At 36.7% G+C, this 22608-nt stretch overlaps 1 protein-coding gene across 3 annotated transcripts in view; it reads left to right on the forward strand.

Moving 5' to 3' along the window:
• The first annotated feature begins 546 nt into the window (after window positions 1-546).
• The window catches only part of PCDH10 (protocadherin 10), a 57163-nt gene continuing 35101 nt past the window's right edge, over window positions 547-22608 (forward strand). The window contains exons 1-5 of one of the 3 annotated variants that reach the window (XM_014847018.3): window positions 566-3329; window positions 4930-4988; window positions 5547-5653; window positions 13326-13631; window positions 20311-20586. In XM_014847018.3, coding sequence (XP_014702504.1) covers window positions 699-3329; window positions 4930-4988; window positions 5547-5653; window positions 13326-13631; window positions 20311-20351 — 3144 coding nt within the window. In that variant the 5' untranslated portion in view covers window positions 566-698 and the 3' untranslated portion in view covers window positions 20352-20586. Of the gene's footprint in view, window positions 3330-4929; window positions 4989-5546; window positions 5654-13325; window positions 13632-20310; window positions 20587-22608 lie in introns of those variants that run through there. The other 2 variants (XM_014847017.3, XM_014847021.3) reach the window with 2 other exon arrangements.

The following is a 22608-nucleotide window of genomic DNA, read 5'->3' on the forward strand; positions in this document are numbered from 1 at the left end:
GGATGAGGACAGAGAGAGACAAGACTATGAAAGGCAAAAAATACAAATAGAGCGAAAGAGGAAAAAATGCCAAGAAGAACATCCATCCAGAGAAATGAAGAGAATGAAAGTTTTATGCTGCAGAGCCGTTCTATGCTTTTCCGGCACAAAATTTTCTCGCTGTTTTTAAGCCCTTTTGCATTTGCCAGCCGTTGACATTAAGAGGCATGTTCAGCGGTGCCAGCAGCATCTCCTCTTCCTTCTCCTCTTCCTCCTCATCTTCCTCCTCCTCCTCCTTCTTCTTTTCCTCCTCCTCCTTCTCCTCCCATCAGCAAGAAGACAAACCGAGGACAGTCTTGAAATATCGAAATTTCCTCCTTGGGATTTGCCAGCGCCGCGTTGCGCCAAGATTGTCGGAATAAAGGACGCTGACTATTGTATTATTATTTTATTAATTGGTCAGTGGGAAGATTACAGATGAGGAAAGGGGACGCCTGTCACCCTTCCTGTGCTAAGATTGAAAAATGAGGCTGAATTGGGGGAAGCCCTAAAATGAAGCAAAAGGAATAAGATTTTTAAGGACAGAAAGCCACAGGAGCCCCCCACACAGCGCACTTTTATTTGTATTTTTTTTTTTGAGATTTTTTTTTTTCGTGGTGGTGGGGGAGGTGATTGGGTGGCTGACTGGCTGCGGGAAGCTGCTTCCTTTCCCTTTGGAGATGATTGTGCTATTATTCTTTGCCTTGCTCTGGATGGTGGAAGGAGTCTTTTCCCAGCTTCACTACACGGTGCAGGAGGAGCAGGAACATGGCACTTTCGTGGGGAATATCGCTGAAGATCTGGGCTTGGACATTACAAAACTTTCAGCTCGCAGGTTTCAAACGGTGCCCAACTCGCGGACCCCTTACTTGGACCTCAACCTGGAAACCGGGGTGCTGTACGTGAACGAGAAGATCGACCGTGAGCAAATCTGCAAGCAGAGCCCCTCCTGCGTCCTGCACCTGGAGGTCTTCCTGGAGAACCCCCTGGAGCTGTTCCGGGTGGAGATCGAGGTGTTGGACATCAATGACAACCCCCCCTCCTTTCCGGAGCCGGACCTGACAGTGGAGATCTCTGAGAGCGCCACGCCAGGCACCCGCTTCCCCTTGGAGAGCGCATTCGACCCAGACGTGGGCACCAACTCCTTGCGCGACTACGAGATCACCCCCAACAGCTACTTCTCCCTGGACGTGCAGACCCAAGGGGATGGCAACCGATTCGCCGAGCTGGTGCTGGAGAAACCGCTGGACCGAGAGCAGCAAGCGGTGCACCGCTACGTGCTGACCGCGGTGGACGGGGGAGGAGGGGGAGGAGGAGGAGAAGGAGGGGGAGACGGCGCGGGAGGGGGCCTGCCCCCCCAGCAGCAGCGCACCGGCACGGCCCTACTCACCATCCGAGTGCTGGACTCTAACGACAATGTGCCCGCCTTCGACCAACCCGTCTACACTGTGTCCCTTCCAGAGAACTCACCGCCGGGCACGCTCGTGATCCAGCTCAACGCCACAGACCCAGATGAAGGCCAGAATGGCGAGGTAGTGTACTCCTTCAGCAGCCACATTTCGCCCCGAGCGCGGGAGCTCTTCGGACTCTCCCCGCGCACCGGCCGGCTGGAGGTGAGCGGCGAGCTGGACTATGAAGAGAGCCCGGTGTACCAAGTGTACGTACAAGCCAAGGACCTGGGCCCCAATGCCGTGCCCGCTCACTGCAAGGTGCTAGTGCGAGTGCTGGATGCTAACGACAACGCGCCGGAGATCAGCTTCAGCACCGTGAAGGAGGCGGTGAGCGAGGGCGCGGCGCCCGGCACAGTGGTGGCCCTGTTCAGCGTGACCGACCGAGACTCAGAGGAGAATGGGCAGGTGCAGTGTGAGCTGCTGGGGGATGTGCCATTCCGCCTCAAGTCTTCCTTCAAGAACTACTATACCATCGTGACCGAGGCCCCCCTGGACCGAGAGGCGGGGGACTCCTACACCTTGACCGTGGTGGCTCGGGACCGGGGCGAGCCGGCGCTCTCCACCAGTAAGTCGATCCAGGTGCAAGTGTCAGATGTGAACGACAACGCACCGCGGTTCAGCCAGCCGGTCTACGACGTGTATGTGACCGAGAACAACGTGCCCGGCGCCTACATCTACGCGGTGAGCGCCACGGACCGCGATGAGGGCGCCAACGCCCAGCTAGCCTACTCGATCCTCGAGTGCCAGATCCAGGGCATGAGCGTCTTCACTTACGTCTCCATCAACTCCGAAAACGGCTACTTGTACGCCCTGCGCTCCTTCGACTACGAGCAGCTCAAGGACTTCAGCTTTCAGGTGGAAGCCCGGGACGCCGGCAGCCCCCAGGCGCTGGCTGGCAACGCCACTGTCAACATCCTCATCGTGGATCAGAACGACAACGCCCCTGCCATCGTGGCGCCCCTCCCGGGGCGCAACGGGACTCCGGCTCGAGAGGTGCTGCCCCGCTCGGCGGAGCCGGGTTACCTGCTGACCCGCGTGGCCGCAGTGGACGCGGACGACGGCGAGAACGCCCGGCTCACCTACAGCATTGTACGGGGCAACGAAATGAACCTTTTCCGCATGGACTGGCGCACCGGGGAGCTCCGCACAGCGCGCCGGGTGCCAGCCAAGCGCGACCCCCAGCGGCCTTACGAGCTGGTGATCGAGGTGCGCGACCACGGGCAGCCGCCCCTGTCCTCCACCGCCACCCTGGTGGTGCAGCTGGTGGATGGCGCTGTCGAACCCCAGGGCGGGGGCGGGGGCGGGGGTGGGGGGTCAGGGGAGCACCAACGCCCCAGCCGCTCCGGCGGCGGGGAGACTTCGCTGGACCTCACCCTCATCCTCATCATCGCGCTGGGCTCCGTGTCCTTCATCTTCCTGCTGGCTATGATCGTGCTTGCCGTGCGTTGCCAAAAAGAGAAGAAGCTCAACATCTACACGTGTCTGGCCAGTGATTGCTGCCTCTGCTGCTGCTGCTGTGGCGGTGGAGGCTCGACCTGCTGCGGCCGCCAAGCCCGGGCACGCAAGAAGAAACTCAGCAAATCGGACATCATGCTGGTGCAAAGCTCCAACGTACCCAGTAACCCGGCCCAAGTGCCCGTGGAGGAGTCTGGGGGCTTTGGCTCCCACCACCACAACCAGAATTACTGCTACCAGGTCTGCCTGACCCCTGAGTCCGCCAAGACCGACCTGATGTTCCTTAAGCCCTGCAGCCCTTCGCGGAGTACGGACACTGAGCACAACCCCTGCGGGGCCATCGTCACCGGCTACACAGACCAGCAGCCCGACATTATCTCCAACGGAAGCATTTTGTCCAACGAGGTAAGGCTGAAGCGAAAGGACCACCATCTCTCATCTCCTCCATCCGAAAGCCTCCTCTAGCCCGGCCCTTGTATCTCTGGTGCACTGTGTATTTATTTTTAGGATATTAGCTTATTTGTATCTTTGTGGGGTCAGGAACGGGCGGTCACCCTATCCCACCCCTTCGTGTGTAACCTAAACTTCGTGTTGTCCCTGATTTTCCGAGCTCCACCCCTCCACGTCTATTTTCATTCCCTCCTCTTGGTGCTTTACCACCTTAGGCCTTCCTTCTTCCCTCTAGCATCTTTCCTTGAAAATTCTAATCCCCTCTCAGTCTTTTCCCTTCTCAGAAATCTCGGGGCAAAGGGGAATGTGCGCGGGCGGGGGTGGGGGGAGAGGGAAACGCGGTGGAGGGACTTTCTGGCACTGGCAAAGGTCTTTTTCTCTTTGCGTTTGTCCCAGGCGTTAATAAAGTTAATTCTGTTTGGCTTTGTTTATCGATGCTTTCAGTCGTGTGTAAAAGTAAGCTAATAGAGTGTTTAACTTTGCACAGTTGTCTAAACTCGAATGCATGTTTTAGTGAATGAGTTATCAGATCCTTGTCCTCTGAACTCGGGTTGAGAAAAGCCTTCAGTTCTGCTCTGGACAGCATTTACAGACGCTCTTGAAGCCGAACGCCCACACAATGTGAATTTGAATGAAGTTGCTTTGGCACAAACCCCTGTAAGAGTAAACTAACGAAAAGCTTAAACAATTGTTGTCTTAAATATATCTCTTAGCTATACTCACCTTCTTGCCACTGTTCTTGATAAATCACTGCTGTTGCCTTTCTTCAAAGAATTTGGCTTGTCAATTCCGATTTCTTTTTAAAAGATGGAGAAGTGGCAAAGTTGAAAGAAGGGAGGGAGGGGGAGAACAGAGTGGATTGATGTAAAAGAAAGTTTGGACCAGAAAAGGTGTGTGGATGGCGGAGGCTGGGAGGAGAATGCAGAGGGCTTTTGGAAGGGGAAAAGAACTGGGGAGGGAGGGAGGACTATGAACTCCTTTCTTGGCAGGTTATTTTATTTATTTGAGACTTAGATATTATTAATTGACTTTCATGAATATTTGTACAGCTCATTTGTATCTTAAGCACATTTTGAAAATAAACAACAAAATAATTCCATAAAATATACAAACTTTTTGCTTATTGAGCGTGCTCTTTTTCTTGTGTCAACCAGTATGCACCTAAACACTTTTTTAGGCCACTGAACAAAAGCCTGCAGAGGATAAACAGGTTGACTCTATTCGAGACAATAGTTTATGAGCCCTAACTATGAGGTCATTTGCATTCTCGCCTTTAGAAAAAAACCCACACATTTAAAATTGGCCTTTTATTTCTGCTGCTGCTGCTTCTTTTTTTTTTTTTTTTTTTACCTTTCCTGGAAGTCTAGATGGAAATGTCTCTGCATATCTCCCTGCCTTTGGCCAGCAATCACTAGGTAGAGGTCTTAGGACAGCTTCGAAATTCATAAAAATGTACACAATTACTTACGATAGAATTAGCTGCTAACATCAAAAGCAGAGTGTTAGTTAAACCCTTAGCGTTCAAATGCTCTTGATTTATTTATTTTTTTTCTAGACTAAACACCAACGAGCAGAGCTCAGCTATCTAGTTGACAGACCTCGCCGTGTTAACAGGTATGGACTGTTTTTTTTTCCCCCTAGCTTGGTGTATGAACAATTTACTACCTACTAAAAGTAGGAATTAGGTATATTATTCACTATTAAAATATGAAATGTATCAAGTATTTCCAATTAGGGCAGGACATAAAAACTGATTATGTTGGGTTTCCTAGACAACACATTAAAAAATATGAGTATATTTCATTTATATACAGCTTACTAAATGCATTTGAATATTTTATCAGTGTACACTCCTACACTGCTTCTCATAGCCTTTCTAACTATTCCAGGTGTATGTATACACCTGTTTTAGGAAAATGATATAAACATGTACTTAGGTCCAATAATAGAATAATGCCTAAACTTTACGTGCCTTAAGGGCTCAAACTGACTGCTAATGTTCAATTTTAAAGAGTTAGGCTTAAGTTTGTGAGAGCTAGCTGTATGCAGAAATAAAGCCAACGGAGACGTCTATGAATCTGCAGCACCATCGGTGACCATGTGGTGGCAGAAGAATGTTTTCTGTGTTTCCTTGCCTTTTTTATTCTAATATTCACATTTTTGTACTTCTAGTTCTGCATTCCAGGAAGCCGACATAGTAAGCTCTAAGGACAGTGGTCATGGGGACAGTGAACAGGGGGATAGTGATCATGATGCCACCAACCGCGGCCAGTCAGCTGGTAAGTATGAACAAAGGACAATCTAAGTGCTAGCTTTTATAGTGTTTTCTTTTTTTAAAAAATAAATCTAGAAAGGATGATTTGTAAGTTTAATGTTCGTAACTCTACAGAAAGATGGAGTCGTCCTATGCTGAACAATTGTATACTCAAAGAGGATTGTAAAAAGTAATGTTCCTTTGGAGAGTTAGAGTTAGAAATTCATTGTTGAATGTGTTAGAATGTGAAATATTTCTTCCTCATGTAATGTTCTTTAATGGGATTATATTGCATACAAAAAGCCGTAGATCTCTCACCTGGTCTAGTCTGCAATCTTCAGTCAATTAATGTATTATTAGACTTGTTTGTGGATGAGGTAACTGAAGATGAATGAAATTGATTGACCTGCACAAGGTCACAAGAGGTTAAGTGGAGGATTGGGTACTAGAATCCAAATTGCTTACTTTCCAGAGCAATGCATTTTGCACACCACTGAATATTGAATGAGAGAAGGAATAGTGATGAAAAGTCATGAATAGGTTGAAAGCAGGATTTCCAACACTAGGTTCTTAGGCTTCAGGACATTGATAAACATTTGAGAATGTATATTTTCTGAAGTGTAGTAGGTTTTCTCATATTTTCAACAAAGTCCATGACCTGTCAGAAGTTGAACTCTGTGTATATTTGTATGTGGGCTTAATGGTAATCAGTGATGGAGTTGCAATGCGATACATATTTTTTACTTTATTTTACTTTACTTGTTTCTACATAAATTTAAACTACATTTTATCGGATCTTGGTAACTCCAATTACTAATACTCAAAGAAAACACTTAAAAGAAATACGTGTTCCTTAAAATAATGAAAATAATTTCATAAAGTTTGGATTTCTTTCCACTTCATTTGCACTTTAACTATGAAGGATGCCTGTTGAAATTTTTTTTTTTTTTTACTTTTTCTTTTTCCATTCAGTTTTGTGTTTATCTGATACATAAGGAAATGGAAAGGCAAGTCCACTTTTGTGACTACTAAAAATGTCCATCAATGGACTGTCTCTGGGTTCAACTCTGTTCGCTTGAGATTTGAGCTTTATTTTGGTTAATGAGATAACCATAGAATGATAGGGTCCTCATTTCCAAAGTTATCTTGGTCCTGGAGAGCACCCAATCCTGAAGTCACTTAGTGGACCTTGGACAGTGCTGCGGCAGTGTGTCAAAGGGCAGGATACGCCCCATGGTCGCCTGGCAGCAGTGGCTGCTGCAAGCCACTCCCTTGGCTAATGTGTGCTGTGTCTGAGGCTGCCTTAGCCTTGGGAAACGCAGGCAGGAGGAGGGGAAAAAAGGCTGCTCAAGGGTCTCTTTATACTGCTGCAAGTCATTAATATGCAGACCTAATGAGACTTGAGAACTGCCAAGAATCCCCGGAGGTCCCTGCCCCTTGCGGGCCTTCACGCTAAGTGAACAGAGCATCTATTTAGTGTCTGGGAACCTGACAACAAACCAGATCTTGCCAGAAGTTTATATTTGAGTACAAAGTCCCTTTCATTTTTGGCCTATATATGGCATATGATTTATTGTTATCTTTAGAAAGCTGTACCTTTAGAATTGCTCATTCCTATTCTTTTCTCAGAGTTTCTAATTTAACAGTCAGCCTTTTAAAACTTTTAAAACAAAATGTTTAATATTTAAAAAGGAGTATCCACTGCGTGTTTCCTTGAATGCGTTTTATCCCTTTCCCACTCTCCCACTTCGTTTTCTTCTGTAGCACTCCAACCTCAATGAACATTTCAATTAGTTTAGTCCCTCAGACATAATGAGCCATAATAACCTAACAGAAGAAAGAGAAACGAATAAACATCTACAAAAAGTGCTAAATTTGGAAGATGGATGGGAATATATTCTCATCCATGCCCCTTCCCAGTAGCTATTTTATTTCACAGGCACTCAGTGTTGCCATTTTGGTAATGTTTCTTCCAAATTATTTGAGATGCCAATGCATTAAAAGGAAATTTAAAATGCTAAATTGTGTTTTGGAAAATACTTTTAAAAAGCAAGGCAATTTATACTTTTCTTTATCAAAATGGCAACTTTTTTTTCCCTCTAAGTTCTTAAACATGTAAAAGGATTACAGAGTTAACAATCTATTTGTGTAGTTCATTAGCAGTTATGGAGCAGCCACAACTACTGGGCACAATAATAGCTGTTTTAGAATTGCAGTAACACACTCATATTAAGAAGTGATCGCACCTTTGTGTGCTGAGTTGCGATCAGATTTAATGTGTCTAATTTTATTGCAAGAATTATTTTGAAGTGTTTCCTTTTTAAGTATAAAACCTTAAATGAAGAGAATTAAAATGCATTTACTTAATCACTTTTCCGGTCCATACTGATGTTGTGTACGGTAAACCTCACCCCAAGTAGCTAGAATATTTCCCCAAAGTTAAGTCCATTCCAGGTAAATGAGTACATCTGTTTTATTTCCGTGTATAGCCGGATCTTAATGATCTTCCAATTTTGCAATATTTAGGAACTATTATTCATAGCACATCTATTTCCAAGTTTAGGATATGAAAAAAATTTCACACTAATAAGCAAATCTTGCTCAGCTCAATTTTAGGGGGAAATTAGATTACGAAGGAAAAATAGCCCTGGAAAGATACAGGTTCTGAGTTCTCTTCTTTAGTTTGAACCTCATTCCCTCTTAGATGATATACACTGTTTCCTTTAGTGCCTCACCTGTTTAAAACTCCTAACTTTTTCTGTATTCCCACTTTCTTCTTCTATGTTAGCATTACTTTGTATGTATTTATTTAGATATGCCTTCTATTTATTCTTCTATGAATAGTTTTCTTTTTTGTTCTCCCCCCAACACACCCCCCCACTTGTTTTTCTCCCTTCTAAGCCATTTGCAGTCACCAATCTTGTTCATAGAAGGGCTTTAAACAGAGGCAGCTGCACAGAGCATCACATAAGCTTGTTCAGTTTTCCACTGCACCTGGCTCCATGTGTGAAATTCTTCGGCTTGACCACTGCTCCCGGGCACTTTCTTTCTATAGCCTTGTCAAGGTGCTTTCCGTTTTTTTCAGTGCACTATTGATGTATTGCTTAGATATGGCAGAAGTCCAAGGAGATGTGGTAAAGGCCTGCAAAAGCCATCACAAGAGGAAAAACTGATTAATCACAGCTTAAATAGCCAAAATAAAGTCAAAGTGGACTTAAAGGAAATATATTTTCAATTTTGTTTATTATACCCTTTGACTAAAAGATAAACTTTTGTTCTAATTTAGAATACTGGATACAACATTTTTCCTTGTATATTCTTAAACATTTTAATATTATTAGAGGTAGATCTAAGGGGATCTGTTTATTAGTAAGAAGTTTTTTTTCCATTTATTAAAGACATACAATGTACATACTAGCATTAACTATGAATCTATTTTTAATAATTGTAGCTTCTTAAAATATATATTGAAGAGCACCCTAATAAGCCATGATTCAGTTAATGTTACTTGTTATAGTTTACCTCAAAATTGTCAAATTTCTCTTCTTGTAAATTTTTCTTTCAGTTATAAAGGAACTTAGCTTCTCTAAATGTGTTTATTTCTTAATTAATTATTATGAGGTTTATACATGATGCATGGTCAAAGATTGGCTATAAATTAAAAAATAAAGTGATTTGCATTATCAGTATTTTCAAACAAGTAGATAAGGTATGTCATGAAATGTATTAAACCATTACACTACTACTGCAATATCAACAAGAGAATTCTTGTTTTATCATAAAATACAGATTTCCCTTTCCCAAGTCCAGCAAGAATTTAGATACTGGCAATTAGCTCTGGCTTTATGAATAAAGTGAATTTACACCATTGTTTGCAAAGGTTATTCAGGTTTCTGGTGAAAATCTGAGCTACAATTTGATAATGCAAAGAGATTTATAATTGGAAAAATGTGTAAGAAAATATTGGAGAAAAATGTATACATTTTGAAAAATGATAGATAGGGAGAAAATTTTGATGTGCATGTTTGATTTTTCTAAAAATCTTCCTGCAAAACATATTTTTCTAAAAGTTATAGCAATTTTTGTGGTTAGAGTTACTATCTCTTAGTTTTCCAGTGCTAAATGGTTAAAGGAAGACTGAAAATTTCCTCAAAAAACTGAGTGCTGATTTTCTTTAAAAGTAATTTATTATATTTTGAATAAAATAAACATTTTTTTGTGAAGGCTTGATGCATGAGAAATAAATGTACATGTAATTTTATATTATTACATTAGTCAGAAAAGAGCACAAATTGAATACAATTATATTTTTGAAATCACAATTTGTTCTCAGTGGTAATATCACTGCCTCTGACTATAAGGGACAAGTTACTTGCCAGTTAAAGAAGATGTATTTTAAAATTTGTGTAAATATATCTTTGCATAACAGCCAGTCTATCACGTCAGCTGTCATGCCTTGTGGAACAGATTATTTCTAAGAAGTGAAAAAAAATAAATAACTAGGAGAAGAAATTGCAAGTAAAATATATATGTTGAAATGTTTCTTAGAAATTTTACCAAAACTTCAAGACTGAAGTTTGGTCTGTATTTTCCTGCTATACAAATTTCGCAGGTTCTAAAGTAAGAGCATTTGAATTAGAAAAAAAAAGTCAGGTTAAACTTATTTTCTCTTGGGGCTTCAATTTGAGCCATTAAAAAATTCTAAGAGCAATGTAAAGGTATGCATTTTAATATGTCACATGTCCTATAATACCTGGCATTCCTATGCACCATGTAGTCATTTATCACAATAAAACCTAAATACACCTCTGCTTATTTGTTCATTAAAATAATATATTTTATGGGACTTGTGATAAGAGAAAATGATAAGATAATGTTAGTCTTTCAATGGCTTCCTAGGGTGAGGACCGATAACAAGAAAAATTTATTTGGTTCTCAAACTATATATCTAAAACACAAATTAAAAGTTCCATTTTCAACAAATGTTTCTGTTACTTATTTGAAATTTATTGAACTACTATTTATGTTATTTTTAAAAAATTTTGTTTCAATATCTGATATTTTCCTGATGAGAAATAGATACACTTGTTTTATCAGTAAAACTGGTGAAACATTCACATGCAATTTGTCCCACCTTGCCTGTCATTCTGGTTATATAAAACCATGTATTATTACTGTGGGAATTCCATTTTAAAAGAATTAGTTAATAAATTTATTAGGAACATTATTTACAACTTTTTTCCCATTAGGCAAGTAACATTGTTCTTCTAACAAAAAATTTTACCTTATTCCTCATTTTTCTTGTTAGGCCCATGATATATTTCTTGTACAGGTTCTCAACTCATGAGAACTTTATTACACTATCTAAATGAATTTTAAGTAGCTTCTAATGGTTAAAAGAAGCAGAAAACCATACACGTTGAAAGAAGAGAATGTGCACAATTGTGTATAAGTTACCCATAAAAACAAGTTCTACTAATAATACCTTCTAACATAATCAAACAACATCTCAATAATAATGTTGAGAGACTAGTTTAATAACATTTTTCTGTGTGAAATTACCATATTCAAAATTATAAGAGCACTTGGTACAGGTGCTCAAAAATGCGAAAGATTGTTAATGGTCTCATGTGGTATACTTAAAATGATATTTATCAGTCATGTGAAGAAAAATTGTATGAATTCCAATTTTTGCATTTGTACCCATCGTTCTCAGGATCCAATAATACAATTCTCTCTTAATATTTAAATAATTCCATCAACTTCACATTTAATATAACTTGAATTTATTTTTAAACTAAATAATTACTTATAATAATTTTGCTCTGAACAGTAGTTTCGTTTATCAAAAAAGCCTCTTTATCTCCACCACACTATAAACAGGGAGCATTTATAGTACAGTGTGTCAAAATACAAATCTCTCTGGTTCTATGGCTTTTACCTACCTGGTACAGCACGGTATCAGGGGCATTCTCCTTTCCTTCCTCTTCTCCTTTCTACATATCTCCTTGCAGAAATAAAATAAAGAATGGAGCTTCTCTGGTGTCTAGAGAAACACTGACATGTTTCACACGCCGTTCTTATTCTGGTTCCTTATCCGAGCTTCAGCTCACGTTTACGTTCCTCAACAGTTCACTCATCAGTAATTTATTTCCAGGCTTATGCATGACAATTATCAATGGAATGTTATAATCGAAGTCAGACTTGGCATTATACGTAGTTTAATTTAAAATAAAAAAGTTATTATAAAGTGAGATTAAGATATGATAAAAAGCTTGGTGTTATGTCTTTAAACACAATTTACAGAACTGACACTTAATTCTAAAATACATGTGGATAATCTAGAGAGTTAATAATTTTGAAAAATTATTTTCTTTATTTTATATAAACAGATGTTAAGATTTACACACAACAAGTAAATTAGGATGTGACAGAATACCGTCAGCAATTTAAAAACTAAAACTTGTTCAAGAGCTCCAATCACTCACGATATTTATGGAAGAAACAAATGGGTTCATTAAATACATATTACTCTGTTAGTTAAAAAAAATCCCTAGGCTTTCCAGACGAGGCAAGCATTGCAGTTTGTGTACAGATTAATTGTACTTTGGTTATTTCAAATTGATCCTATTTTAAAACATATTCAACAAATATGTTACTATGTTTAGAAAAACATTAAATGCGATTTTTGTTTATGTACTTATTTTTCTGCATAGTGCTATTTATCAAAATGAATATCAGATAGTATTCTGTAGTGCTCAGAAATTGTTATGCTTTCCCTAAGAAACTGAATAAGCTTTCTGGAGTAATAAATAGATAATATTTAATAGTCTTGTCAAACTATAGGAGACAATGAAACTTGAGATGTCATTTGAAATTTTGGCATTCTAGGATTAGGAAGCAACACTACTCTGTTGATTAGGACAAGTGTTTTCTGATATAGAACAAGTAATAAGGTATTTGTCAATAGTATCTACAGCTGATTCACATGTACTTGGTTACCTTGGTTTCACTAATTACAATCATTTGCTTTTGATTTGTCTAAGGTGGTAAATGATAAGTGATTTATAGTAAAATGGGCTACCAGAGTGTCATTGAGAAATACCTTTTAGAAAGCCGTTTTTAGGAACCTAAGAAAGCATACTCTTGGCCGCTCATGAAATCTTGTTTCATTCTTATTATACATTGGCTTATCAATATGTATGCCATATTTCTGTTGAATTTAACTTTCTGTCTCATGTCCAGATTTCATAATCTAAATATCATCATTAGTGCGTCACATATTTCTTCCATTTTTGTCCCTAAGAAAAAATTGTCAGGTGACATCATCTTTAGAGATTATGGATTATGAACGCTTTCTACTTGGGTTTTTTCTCTGTTAAGAACTTCACTAGAGATTTTTTAAAATATTCATTCTTTTTCTACTCACCATTTCCTAGTTATTTAAATAATTTAGAGCCAACATTTTTTTCCCAATACTTTGAGTAGTTAAGAAACATCTATCTCAGAGGCCTCTGCTGAAAGTCTTACCCTTTACAAAAGAATACAGACAGATTTTTGGTTCCTGTCAGGTTAAGACAAGAAAGATATGATACCTTCACCCATTATTCTTTATACTGCCTGTAATCCTTCACTTCTAAGCAGCTGGTGATGTTGGTGAAGCCTACATCGGTAGTTTCTCTTTTTTCTGCTTACAGGTATGGATCTCTTCTCCAACTGCACCGAGGAATGTAAAGCACTGGGCCACTCAGATCGGTGCTGGATGCCTTCTTTTGTCCCTTCTGATGGACGCCAGGCTGCCGATTATCGCAGCAATCTGCATGTTCCTGGCATGGACTCGGTTCCAGACACTGAGGTGTTTGAAACTCCAGAAGCCCAGCCTGGGGCGGAGCGGTCCTTCTCCACCTTCGGCAAAGAGAAGGCCCTTCACAGCACCCTGGAGAGGAAGGAGCTGGATGGACTGCTGTCTAATACACGAGCGCCTTACAAACCACCATATTTGAGTAAGTATTACATAAAAGCCTGTATCAAAGTGTTATCTTTGAGGGAATAAAGTTCAACACGCCATTCTTCTTAGTGAAAACAGAGTTCAGATTGTTTTCAAAAACAAGGGTAAAAGTGACTCTTGGGTACAGACAGCACTTTACTATGGAAAAATAAATATGCTTAACAGGAGGACGGGTTGTTAGGATGTGGTTGTTGACAACAATCAAACATAACTTTTGATGTTGTTGAAAACATTTTTCAAATGCTCTTCGTATTTCCTTTGATTATTGCTTTCTGGCTTATTTGATTTCCATGTGTTTTGAAGGGCTTAATAAGGTGGGAAAACATCTTTACACACTTGAGTCACTGAGAGATCTCATTTTCTTATCAATACCAACATTGTCACCTAATCATCCTTTTACCACAGTGACATTAAACACATTAGGCTAAATTTAGAAATCAATGCAGCCATCACTTTGGCCATTCAGCATGATTTAGTGATATGTTGGTATGGAGTCAAGTCTTTGATCAGAATTGGAGGAACTACCTGATGGAAACGTATCAATACAGCAATATCCTTCATTTACTTAAAATGATAGTTCTTCTAATATTGAGACATTGATCATTACACTCAGCTCTTGCAATATTAGGACCATATTCTCTAAATGGATTATTTTATACAACCACTGTGAAAAATAAAAATGCTTTGAGATCCTGCAGAATACTTCCTTTGAGGATCTTGGTAATGAAATTATCCCATTTATTATCTGCTACATAGGAACCTTTTCCTTTTAGTTAATGGATAAATACCACTGACAATTCAATATTTTAGTCAAACCACATAAACTAATATTTAATAAGGATAAAAATTATAACAACTCAATCAAAAGATGACTTTTATCTTATATAGCAAATCCAGTGTACATGATGTTTTCTTACTTTCATCTTCTAGTGCAAAAAAAATTGTGGAACCACAAGATAGAAACAAAAATGAGACAGATTGCAAATGTATCATTTCTTTTATGATTTATGAAATGGGAACAAAAGAGAAAAATAAAGAGAGGAAAAAACTAGAAGAACATATATTTTAGTCCTTTTGAATGTAAATGTGAAGGCATGGGTTGAATGCATTGAGGCCATAACTTCTACTCTAGGCATTGATAATAAGAGTAGACAAGTGTCATAAGATTAAAGGAGTGGATGAACCGTTGCTTACATACATTGTGATGGCAATAATGATCATAATGTTTTATAAAGGATTGTGTTCAGCTTTTCAAATTATTTAGAAATACCATTACCCCAGCATGATATAGTATTGTAGCATTTCAGAACCAAATAATTGTGCTTCTCTATAAATTATTGATATTTGTTTTGCTTTATTTTTTAAAGTTTTATAACATACAAGAAGAGTACACATGCTTAAGGAAAGGAAAGTATTGAAATGTCTAACATAATAACTAAGATGTAATTTGGATGCTAAATCCTAAAGGTTAACTTACACCTCTACACACACTAGTGATTTAAAGTAGCCTAAACTCAAATTTTAATAAATGAGGACTATGATGCAGTCCTTGTCCTTCAAACTGAATTCTGGATTTTTAGTCTTATTTGTCATCAAAAACCAACCTTTTTCAAATTTTAAACAGTATGTTCTCACTATTGTTTCCCTTAAGTAAAAATATACTTTGTAGAGATACATTATCAATAATTTCAAGGCAAAAATTCAAAAAGCATATTACTCAGAGTAATTCAAATATGTATTTCAAAATAAATATAAATATCTTCTATTAGAATATATTAACTAGTAAGGCTACATTAAAATAGTGAAAAAATCAATTCTCCCTCTTTTTCTCTTAGTGAATACTAATCTTGATGAAATTTTCACTTACATTTAGAACTGAAATTTTAAACATCTACAAATGTCTTGTCTCCACTGACTAATTTTTAATCTTAAAGTCACAGTAACAATTTTTATTAGTAAACATATTAATGCTGCAGATATTTTAATGCAAATTTCTCGACGTCTTAAGAATCAAGTGTTTTTATTTAAAAAGCTGATTTTAGGGATTATGAAATATGTTAGCAGTTATGTGTGTTGCTAGAAATCAAAGAATGCATCTATGATTTTACCAAGAAAATTGATTCGTATGCATATTATCCAGATATGTACTAGAATAAATTGGTTTTTAAATATTCTGTTTTAGCCAGTTCACACTGCTCAAAATTTAGGGTTTGGGATGAAGTGTGACTTGCATGAAAAATAAGCAGAAATATAGCTATTTTTTTGTTTTTACTTATACTCTCCTTAGTTCTTCATATAACTTAAATCATGCGTGAATTTTTTAAGTTTCTAGTGTTTGATATCATCTTAGACACACAATTATCTTTAAAATTATGGCTTTGATTTAATAGGCATGGGCAATTGTATGGTTAATCTAATAGTACAAACTATAATCCAAATCTGCTCGTGACTATTTTGCCCCAAATTTGCATGGTAATAGTTGTTAATACTTGTATCATTTATTATCAGGAATGGAAATAGTCTCATCTTATAAATTGAAAAGCACGTCCCTTATGTAATTAAAGAAGATAAAAATTGACACTAATTACTTGCTTTTAATCAGAATGCTTAAATAATTATTGAGGTAGCAGTTTTTCTTTTGCTAAACTTGCGTTTAGTTTTTTAGTGAACATAATGTACATTTGCTGTTAAGAAAAGTAGCTGTATATTTAGTTACTTTTGTAAAGCTTTAAACAAGCTTAATGAGGCTACCACTGTCATTTATAAAGTGACAGAGAAATGGTGATATGCTTAATAAAACAAATGAGATCGTTGTCTAGACCCAAGAACTTTGCATTTCTATACCTCTGATTGCTAAAGTTAAATTGCAAGAAACCAACTCTTACACAAAAGTACCTGTATGCACATGTTAAAAAAATGTACTTTGTGTTTTTCAAAAAATGCCTAAATGCAGTCATATTTCCTTTTTTTAATATATAAGAAAAGATCCATGAAGAGTCTACATGATGCATTTAATGAAATGGAACTTATTTTTTTAATCAGAAGTAATTTTGAACACATCTATTAAGGCTTGCCTCATTAGTCATGAGCACTTCATGAACATATTTTCTCTTATTTTTGTTATAATGTTCTAGTTTGCTAATTCTCTGATAAAGACCAAAGGGATGCACTGACAGATTGAGGAAATAAATTTAAATATGTAGAATGCGATTGTATATTCAAAACACAGTGTTCAGGTTTATCTTAAAATGTTAATGAATTTTAGCTTAGTTTTACCTTTAATTTTTTCAAGTAATAAAAAATACTAAAATATCATTTTAACTTTTAATAAAAATTCATTACTTTTTTCAACACATTAAAATGAAACAAAAAAGTATTCTCTGGAGTTTGAAAAGAATGTTGCATTTTTATCATGAAAAATTCAAGAATTTGTTTAGCATTATAGACATCTTATTTAAAATAACTTAGTCTTTCAAAAGACACAATAAGTTATACATAAAACAGTCTGGTTAGTCTCAGCAAATAAAGAATATAAAAATAATTTAAGTTCAAGAGTATAATTGATAAAGGCAATGTTGTTAATATTATTTAGAAAGTCCAATAGTTAAAACAATATTTTTAATGTTATTTTTGTAATGTCACTTATGATTTTGGCTTCACATTTTGGATATCATCCTTTAAGATTTTTGTCAGTAAACAAGCATATCTTTTAGTTCAAATCAGCCTAAACAATATAGTACTAAAGGTATAAGGATTTGTTATTTGAAAAGTTATTGATTTCTTGTCAACAAACGTAATCATTCCCTAAGAATTGAAGATAATCATACGATAAATAATCAATGAAATTTCATCTAAAGTATAGTTTCTTTCATTTGTATCACAAAATATACTTTCTTTCCTTTGTTTAAAAGGTCCTGCAATTGGGGCTCGCCTCATGGCCGAGTGGTTAAAGTTTTGCATGCTTTGCTTTGGTGGCCCAGGTGCCCGAATTCAGATCCCAGGCACAGATCCACTCCACTCATCAGCCATACTGTGGAGGCGTCCCACATACAAAAATAATAGAGGAATATTGGCACAGTTAGATCATACAATAATAAATTCTATTGAATAAAGTGAAATAAACTACACTGACAATGCTTTTTAAATCCTAAATCCGTGACATTTTCTAGAATCATAAGACTGTAGGGTACCATCTATTGAAAAGTGTCACAGGTCCATCCTGCCTTTGTATCATACAACAGTTAGCCTAGTCCATATATGCCAAAAAATCACTCTAGCTGTCTTCTGACCTAACTTTATTTTTGCCTATTTTTGAGTTCTGTTGAAATTTCAACCTAACTCACCCATATCATGACATAAGAAAAGATGTCAGAACTTGGAAACATTACATTTAAGATATTGCTGACACTTCACCTGGACATCTTTTCAGTAAACTTCATTTTGGGAAGATTCGTTTGAGCATCTATCTTGCTTCTGTGGAGCACTTCAAGTTTTTAGTTGGTTGAAATTGTAAAGCATGTTTGGTTTAGTCACTTCTCTTCCAATTCCAGAACAAATATAGAATTCAAAATAAAACGACTTTTGCTATGGTACTCATTACCCTCATATCACATATCCCTGCGGAGTGTTTTCTCTGCGATTTGTATATTCCTCTAATGTCACAAACATAGCATCACTTTATCAAATACTAAAGTCCACAAGTAAGTATTTTTATACATAGCCTTTGAACATTTCTGTCTCTCAGGTCCATAGAGCACTAAATGAATGAACATCTTTTTCATGATTTTTTTCTTTTCTAGTCAATATGTTAATTTCTGCTTGCTTATTCTCCAAAGTGTGCTCCTTTTTTTATAATATCTTATTTCTGAGATTTTTGTTTTCTCACTCTTCTTTATAAGAATACATCTAGGTTTGTGAACCTAACTAAATTTCTCACTTTTTTAGTTTATCTCTTTGTGACAAACCTCTGGTCTTTCTATTTTTTCACACCAGTCTTTCTATTTTTCCATTAAATTCTTTTATCCAAACACTAAGAATTGATATCTCATAATCAAAATAGTTGACTCACCTCAACTCTGTGAACAGGAAACAAATGATAACTCAGAATCAGAAAAAAACTCAATCCCATTTCATTTTCTCTCTATATCGACTGATAGAATTTAATGTTCACTGAATTTTATGATATTTTACTTCTTTGAAAAATGGTAACCTATTCACAATTCCTGTCAGTACTCCAGTTGACCGATGCAGCAGCGGACTGGAACTTCCCTATAACTCTAAATAAATGAGATATTCTACCATCTCGTTTCTTCTACTTTACTTGCTGAGTGATGGTCGACTTCAACTAATATGATTTAAAGTGAAAGCTATAAAAATCCTTCTAAGGTGGAGATGTGAAACAGAAGAGTTCATTTTATATCTATACATCTGGCAATTTCTGTAGGCAATTTATTTTTTACTTATTCACAGATTAGTGCTTCTCTTTGACTTATCACGTCATTTAAAATTTGTGCCTTTGGTTGCATCGGAACTAGTTAATATCCAGTACTCTTTTGGCATATTTAGACTCATTACCCAGCAATGTATATTATCAATGGTAAATAATTATGTGATGAAAAATGAATGAATGGATGAAGCAGAGTTTTTAAAGTACCCAAGTTTTTCTTAATGCCATCACTATACTTTCATTTAAACACAGCTCTGCACACACAGTTTTTGATATCTCTAGACAAACTTTCTTCTTTTCTTCCAATTATTTTGTGGGGCGGGATGAGGAAGATTGGCCCTGAGCCAGCATCTGTTGCCAATCTTCCTCTTTTTGCTTGAGGAAGATTGTTGCTGAGCTAACATCTGTTCGAATCTTTCTTTATTTCATGTGGGATGCCGCCAAAGCGTGGCTTGATGAGAGGTGCTAGGTCCACACCTGGGATCCGAACCCAGGAACCCCTGACCACGGAAGTGGAGCATGTGCAGTTAACCACTATGCCACCAGGCAGGCCCTATTCTTCCAAGATTTATAAATTGTTTTAAATTAGTTTTATTTCTCTCTAGCTAGTACCTACAAGTTTTTAGGAGAGGACGTAGATTTTGAATTAATTCCAAATATTGAAATGCTTCTAACCTAGTTGTTCTGTAAAATATGATGGAGTTCTTCAATACTTTGAGATTTTAAACTTCTCTTGACTTATTCTAAGAATTTATTTTATATCCTAAGGAGGAGTTAAATTTGTTTCATATTTCTTAACTCTTTTAGAACTTTAATTACTCCCCTTTCTTACTTGGTCTGCGAGATAATCATTCTTTTACATATTTTATCTACTAGCAGCTTTCATACTTTAGCTCTCATCTTCTTTTTTTTTTATGAAGCTATAAATATATATTTTCTTTTGGTATAGTCAGTTATTTTTCTTATTTAATTCCCATTTAGGAGTCATTTTATTGCATGTTATTAATTACATGTTTGAGTTCATAGATATATAATTAAATAAAATGTATATTTAAGAGTATATAGAGACGACACCTGATAGAAGTAATTTGTCTTTGTTCAACATTTTCCACTCCTTAGTATGTGAGTCCTCATCTATTATTTAAAGTAGTTTATTTTGTGCATACTTTGCATTTTATTGAGTTAACAGCATATTAATATTATTTCTATACCTCACTTTATATTACAGATCATTTCCATCCTCTTTCTTATTTTGTACACTGGAAATAAATCCATATAAGCATTTGTCCATCATGTGGGCCTAACGAAGGAAGATTGTCAATTAAGATATAAATAGAATTATTCAATGAAAAGAAATATCTACTTGGGAATTTTTTCTTGCCTCATCAAACTGAAGATTTATGGGTTGAAATTTACATTCACTAAGTTATAAAGTATTGTAAATAAGTCTAGAATATATAAATTCAATTGCTTATAAATATCATTAAACATTATTTAATACTCAATGTGCCAGACTTTTTTTGGTGAGTCTGCGTCCTCTGAAATCTTTTTAATAGGAATTAGACAGCATCACTTAGACAATATAGTTTGAAAACTGTTTTGGACTGTGAGGTTCATTGTTCAAGATTAAATAGTACTACTGAATCAAGACTAAACTCAGCATAATGTGAATCAATTTACTGTTTCCCAAAGTACAATAAAAATCTTGGAAGTTTTATATTGAAGTCCAATAAGACTCCCTAATTATCGCATTAGTGGTTCCTAATCACCTACATCATTTGGATGGGGAGAGTGTAGAAGATTTGACAAAATTGAACCCCAGAAATTACATATAAGAAGACACGGATAAAAACAAATTTCAAGGTAGAAATTTTGCAGATAAAAATCAGTGTTTTATTTCTGATTCTAAATTGATACATTATGTGACATTATATTCATACATTATGCTTAGGCACATATCCATATTCTTCTCCCAGAGATACATTTCTTTTAACTGTAAGGATTCAAAAGATTATATATGAAATTTATTTTAATAAAATTTCTACAATCTGTACAATAGAGTGTTATTTAAATTAACAATGATAGCTTTTAAGTCATTGAGTTCAACAAGTAAGTATAAATATATTTTCTGTGTTTTATCTTTATTATTCCGTTTTATGGAACATTGGGCATATATACACCCCATATAAATGTATTATATTTTGTTTAATTTAATTTTCAATTAAATTTGTCAACTACCAGAGAAAGAAGAGACAGTGATTATGTTTAAGAGTAAAGTTATTTAATGACTGGCTACTTCATTCTCAGAAGCTGTTAACATGACAACATGGTGCTTTTTGAGAAAGAAGATAAGTGATACAATCAATTTTAGTCTGTTCCTTTATTTTTTAAGGTACCGGTTGTACTTTTTGAAGACCAATTCACATTGCATAATGTAATGAAATTAACCATGACACTCTAGAGGAAATAGAAGTCTTTATTATGAGGAAGACATTGTTTTTACTGCTTATAAAAATGTAATCAGTAGGACATTTTTCCTCTTTTAATGTTGGCATCAGCCAGAATTCTATGCTAGATTCCAATATTACCTGTGTTGGATATTTAATTGTATATATTATGCATTCTATAAAATCGATTTTAGTTTGTCATCAAGTGTTCTAAGTTTTATATATATCTGCCAATAACTATATTTCAGCTGAAAATTGGACAATTACTGCATTATTCCATATAAAGAATATATGCAAATATTTTTGTCAAAATTTTCAAATAAGTGTATTAAAAAAGAAAAAAGACCTGAGCCTAAAAGTAATAAGTAATACATAAAATTGATATCAAATGTATATTTCCTGGGTTAAATTCTGAATCTCTCTGGATAAAGAAATAGCCAGGGTAGAGAAGTTCTCTCATACCTAACTAAACATTTAGTTGGCTTTTGTGTCCAAGTACAACACATGGTAGAAACTTCTGAGTCAACAAGCACAGCAGTACAGCAGTAGATCAAGTGTATATAATAGGTTGTCTTGATGATGTACACCTGATGACGTATGCAAGATAGAATATTTCACATTTAGGTTTAATTGAAATGGTGGTAGAAATAGGTCCTTGGATGTGAGAGTTAATGTGATAGTTTGACAGTTGCTGTCATTTTATTCTTAGCAAATGTTTAGAAAACCTGGAGGCTAACCTATAAAATTAGTATAAAATTCTTGCACCATTTTTTTTCACCATATTAGTAAACCTAATCACTAATTAGCTAGTCACTAATATTGTGGACTTAAGGTTTATATGCCATAGAATTACTCATCAGACGATTGCATTGCAGGTCATGAAATCCGGATCTGTTTTTGTAGATAGGTTTTGATTCCTGACTTAGTTTTTTTGATAAGAACAGTGGAAATAGAGAACAATATTATGTAGAACCCGTAGAGTTCTACTAAACTATATTTTTAAACGTTTATTAAATGGTGGATAAATTCAGGCATATGCAAAAACAGAAAGAATAGTGCACTAAACTCTCCGTGTTCTT

The sequence above is a fragment of the Equus asinus genome, chromosome 3 (genome assembly GCF_041296235.1).
Source record: "Equus asinus isolate D_3611 breed Donkey chromosome 3, EquAss-T2T_v2, whole genome shotgun sequence".
In the NCBI taxonomy this organism is placed as follows: Eukaryota; Metazoa; Chordata; class Mammalia; order Perissodactyla; family Equidae; genus Equus; species Equus asinus.